This window comes from Amblyomma americanum, chromosome 10 (genome assembly GCF_052857255.1).
Source record: "Amblyomma americanum isolate KBUSLIRL-KWMA chromosome 10, ASM5285725v1, whole genome shotgun sequence".
In the NCBI taxonomy this organism is placed as follows: Eukaryota; Metazoa; Arthropoda; class Arachnida; order Ixodida; family Ixodidae; genus Amblyomma; species Amblyomma americanum.
The window spans coordinates 130,622,483-130,627,870 of record NC_135506.1 but is presented as its reverse complement, the minus strand read 5'-3'; the positions used below and the strand labels follow the sequence as shown (position 1 = coordinate 130,627,870).

The following is a 5,388-nucleotide window of genomic DNA, read 5'->3' as shown; positions in this document are numbered from 1 at the left end:
CGTTGTTTATGCGGGTTCCAGACAGGAGAGGCGTATTAAAGTAGCGGACGGATTAGCGACTTCCACATTAGTAGTTTAGTATATCTAGGAGCAGCTTTTATTGCGCGACGCAGGTATCTCAACTTTTTAAGTGCCTTTGAGGTTATTAAGTTTACATGTTTAGACCATGACATGTTCGGTGTAAAAAGAAGACCAAGGAATTTGTATTGATTCACGCTCCGGATAGGGGTATTCCTTGTTTTGTAAGTAAATACGGAAGGTGCTGTTCTGTTAGTGAGTCATAACAACGGTTTTGCGGATGTTAATCGTCATTTGCCATGTGTCGCACCAAGAGCTAAATTCTGAGAATGATTTCTGAAGGCGTAAGTGGTCATCGAGGCATATAATTTTGTGATATAACACGCAGTCATCAGCATACAGACGTAGGTTAGAGGTGATGTCACAAGGTAAGTCGTTAATAAAAATCAAGAAACGCAAGGGACACAATACAGAACCCTGTGGAACTCCTGAGTACACGTCTGCTATTCTAGAATTTCTTCCGTTGAAAGAAACAAATTGAGAACGATTAGAGGAGGAGGAGGAACAACTTTATTTACGTCATGGCCTAATGGCATCATGACCTAATGGCGCCGTGACGGGGGCCCAGGCGGCAAATCAGCGGAGGATCTGAGGCCTTTGTCGCTCAAGAGCCGCCGAGACCTGCTGGACGGCCCAGGTTTGCACGTCACGGTCAGAGCATTCCGCCGCAGCCGCGAGTCGCGGCGGAATCGTTATGCTTTTAGAAGCCTCGTCGGGGAATTTTGTGCAGTCCCATAGGATGTGCGTCAGAGTTGCCCTCTCCCGCTGGCACACGCGACACACATCACTATCATATAAGTTTGGGTATAGATGAGTCATTAACACCGGGGTTGGTAAAGAACCAGTTTGTAGTTGTCTAAACAGCACCGCCTCCGCTCGGCTCAGTCCCGGGTGTGGGGGTGGGAAAGTCCTTCGAGCGAGGCGGTAAAACTGCGTAAGTTCATTGAATGTTGTCATGTGGTCTTTGGCACTACACCACGTTGGACGGTCGGTTGCAGCGGCGCGGTTGGTTAGCGCTCGCGCCACTGCATGTGCCGTCTCGTTGTGGTTAGCGTGCTTCTCCGACGCATCGTTGCCCGCATGCGCCGGGAACCACCTGAGTCTGACATACCTCTCTTCCCGTTGTAGGTCAGTCGAGCACAGAACGCGCACAGCCTCACCGCACACTTTGCCCTTGGCATAATTCCGCACTGCACTTCGGGAATCACACAGCACCGTTTGGCATCCGGGGTCGGCAATGGCCAAGGCAATGGCTACCTCCTCCGCCTGACATGCCTCTGGGACCCGTAAGCTTGCCGCTGCCTTCGTGGCGCCTGATGACGCATCGATGACAGTAGCTACGAACGCCGTGTGGTCTCCCTGGTATTCAGCCGCATCCACGAACCTGGCGTGCGCATCCTTGGCATGAAAGTCGATGAGGAATTTGGCCCTCGCCGCTCTTCGCTCCTTATTAAACTCAGGGTTCATGTTTATCGGGATGAGGTCTACCCGATTCCGGCATCGGGTCCCGTCAGGAACAGGAACGTCACAGGTGGCCTTTTTCAACCTGGGCGTGAAGCCCAAGTAATGAAGTATACGCCTACCGGCCTCGGTCATAGAGAGCCGCTCCAGCTGGGCAGTCTGTTGCGCTTCCGCAAGTTCCTCAAGGGTATTGTGGACCCCGAGTTTCAGGAGCTTGTTGGTGTGATGAACCAGTTTCTTAAAATGGCCCTGGGTCCACACTGGGCATGAGGAGATTGATGCACAGACTCCAAAATGATTTTGAAGAGATTTAATTAAAGCATCTGGCTCGATGCCGCTTACGGGACAGAAGCTGGGCTTGTCGTCGCCGGGGCTGAGTCAGCGTGGTGTGGCACGGGCTCGATGAATGGCTGGTTGTCTGCAGCGGCCGGGCTGGGAGTTCCTCGTGGCTGTGCTGCCCTCGTTCTCGGCTGGTCGTTGGATGAGCTGCCAGGCGTGGAGGCGCGTTGGCGAAGGTCGAACGTTAGCGACGGCTAGACCCCGGGCTCAGGTCAATGCGCAGCCCCAGTCTTCTGCCTCGCTCCGTCTCCGGCCCTCTCGTCCACTCGCCCCGATCGCTCTCCCCCTTCCTCCCGTCGGCTTCCGCTTTTAAAGCCTTTGCCTCTTTCTTCAGCCGTGGCCGCGCCTTTGTCCACTCCCCCGTGGCTCTCGAGGGGTGCATAATGACGGGGACACTCAAGCGTCGTTCGACAGGGCCGTCGACGGTTACCATATATGGTCATGTTTCTCCGCCACACCCAAATATGGTCATGTCTCTCCGCTGCGACCCGACCCCAGGACGGCGCGGCCAACCGTCTCCAGGAAAAGTCACTGACCGGCTCGCCGTGGCACCGGTGCATGTGCACGAATCGTCACATCGGTGTCCGTACACTCGAAAAGGCCGAGCGCCGCCTTGTAAGCTCGGCGTATGAGGCCGTTGATCTTATTCTTTTCACACTGCATCCAGTTGTGCAAGGCTGCAACGTAGGTGACGTGGCTAACTACGAAGGAGTGCACAAGCCGAATCAAACTTTCTTCTTTCATACCGGCCTTGCGGTTGGCGACTCGTCGGATGAGGCGTATTGCGTTGGTAATCTTGGCTGTAAGACGGGAAATGGTCTCGCCGTTGCCCCGTCGCTTGTCTATAATCATGCCAAGCACCCGGATTTTATCGACCTCAGGGATCACTTGATTGTTCCTCGTGACGATCTTGATGGCCTCGTAATCCCTCGGTTCGCTTTTGTTACGTCTGACGTACTTTGGTGGTAACACCAGGAGTTCTGACTTGGCCGGTGAGCAGATCAATCCGGATCCGTTTAGCTGGTCTTCAATCGCGTCGACGGCTTCTTGCAGGGTAGTCTCAATGTGACCATCGCTGCCTCCCGGAACCCACAGCGTGATGTCATCGGCATAGTGTGCCGTACCCCCTCAACTCGAGAGAGTCGCTTGGCCACCCCGATCATGACGAGGTTGAATAACAACGGGGAGATGACCGTGCCCTGGGGGGTCCCGACACTGCCGAGCCTTTTCGGTTGGAGCCGTAGATCTCCGGCGTAGAGCTCGGTAGTCCGCCCCGTCAGAAAGTTTCTGATGTAAATGTACGTTCTTGTGCCCATGTTGAGTGTGGACACCTGGGCTAGGATCGCAGTGTTTCACTTTTTCGAAGGCGCTCTGCAGGTCCAGCCCTAAGATAGCCTTGTTTTCTTTCGTTCGGGTATCAGCGTCAATGATATCGTTTTTCAAGAGAATCATCGCACCTTGGGTGCTGAGGGAACGGCGAAACCCGATGATCGTAGTGGGATAAAGTCCCGACTCCTCCAGGTAATCCTGCCACCTACACATGAGGACGTGCTCCAACACTTTGCCCACGCAGGACGTGAGCGAGATGGGCCGGAGGTTGTCCGTGTTCGGTGGCCTGCCTGGTTTGGGAATAAGGATTGTTTTGGCAGTCTTCCACTGCTGGGGCAGTGACCCCGCCCTCCAGCACTTATTGTAATAACCGGTGGGGTTCTGGATCGCCACATCGCTGAGGTTCTTGAGTGCTCTGTTCGAGATATTATCTGGGCCGACCGCTGACCTGCTGTTTAGTTGGTGCAGGGCCGCTCGAACCTCCTCGACGCTGATGTCGTGGTCCAGCTTCTCGTTAGCTTGACCGCTGTACTCGGGATGGCTACCCGTGGGTGTAATGTGGAGATACTTGCTGTCTATACGTCTGATTACTTCGGGTTCCCCGTATTCTTTGACTGATCTGTAAATGATCTTTGCGAGGCGGTCGCGTTGGTGGGATTTTGTTTTAGTCTCGTCGTGCAGATGCCGCAATAAGTTCCAGGTCCTACCGCAATGCATTTGGCCGTCTGCGGCGCTACAGATTTCGTTCCACTGTTGCGTGCAGAGCACCCGACAATGGGCTTCGATGGCGCGATTCAGCTCCGCCACCTTCTTCCTGAGGCGCCGGTGGAGTCGTTGCTTCTTCCATCTATTTAGGATAGAGTGCTTTGCCGCGATTAAATGCGCCAGGCGGCTGTCAACCTTGTCAACCTTTTCATCCGTTTCTATAACCTTGGTCGCCTCCTTGATCTTCCCGGCGATATGAACTGACCATTCTGCTATGTTCTCGATTTCCTCCACCCCCGTTGGTAATAGGCTACGGAAGGCATCCCAATCCGTAAAATTATGTTTTCTGGTGTCCTGCGAGGCCTTGATCTCCTCTGGTATGATGACCTCTACGATGTAGTGGTCGCTACCGAGCTCACACCCCGTTATGTGCCAGGAGATACTGCCCTTCTCGTCGTTCTTCACAAACGTGAGGTCCGGCGTCGTGTCTCTGGACACAGAGTTCCCAATCCTCGTAGGATCAGTCGGGTCTGTGATGAGGGTGAAGCCCAGGTCTATTGTGTCTTGGAACAGGTCGTGCCCCTTGGCCAATTGCTTGTTATATCCCCATGCCGGGTGCGCCGCGTTGAAGTCCCCGCAGACGACGAGCCTGTGATTCCCCGCCACGGTGCTTGCTATGTGAAGGAGCGTCTTGAATTTCTGTTTCTTGTGTAAAGGGCTGCTGTAGACGTTGAACAGAAAAGTGCTGTTCTTTTTTTTCTTGCCCATGACGACCTCGATGAAAGTGTATTCAATTTTACTGTTTTGCAACTCATGCTCAATGAAGGTGAGTCCCTTGCGAACCAATGTGCATATCCCTCTACCACCGGTGACCTTCGGAGACTTGGCGTATACCCGATAACCAGGTAGCGATACCGCATCAGTGCGAGTCTCTTGTATCAGGATGATGTCGGGCTTGCGTGCTACTTGTGTTATGTGTTGCTGCAAGACTGCCTTCTTACTAGCGAAACCCTTACAGCTCCAGTGCCAGGTCACGATACCCTTCACTATTGTTGTAGTTGGTGCTGCTGCTGAAGCGGCCATGATTGTTGCGGATTGTACTGCTGCGTTATTTGCTGTATTGCATTCGTTAACTGCTGACACGTCAGCTCAATGGCGGCGAACTTGTCGTTAATCATCTTGGTGAAGGTTGTTTTAATATAATCGTCGAGCCCGTCGAGATGTTCCTCGATGTGGTCAACCTTATCTTTCAGGTTGTCCACCCGGTCATTAAGCTTCCGCTCCTTCGGGTTCTCGATTGCCCGTCTCTTGGGTGCCGGTTCCTTCTCGGCAGATGTTGGTGGTACAGCACTGTGATTACCCGGTGTGATGTCACATAATACTGACTGGGGTGTTTCGTTGCTGGTGAAATGAGTAGTCATAAGGCTCTTGATTGTCGCGATCTCGTTTGCCATCTTGCTAATAGTGGCCTCGTGC

At 53.4% G+C, this 5,388-nt stretch overlaps 1 protein-coding gene across 1 annotated transcript; it reads right to left on the bottom strand.

Moving 5' to 3' along the window:
- Nucleotides 1-296: 296 nt before the first annotated feature.
- On the bottom strand, nt 297-4,953 carry LOC144106529 (uncharacterized). Its single transcript, XM_077639376.1, is given in 4 exon segments — nt 297-1,752; nt 2,455-2,993; nt 2,996-3,225; nt 3,227-4,953. Coding segments are annotated over 4 exon segments (3,321 nt in total). The 5' UTR covers nt 4,681-4,953; the 3' UTR covers nt 297-654.
- Between the last annotated feature and the right edge of the window lie 435 nt (nt 4,954-5,388).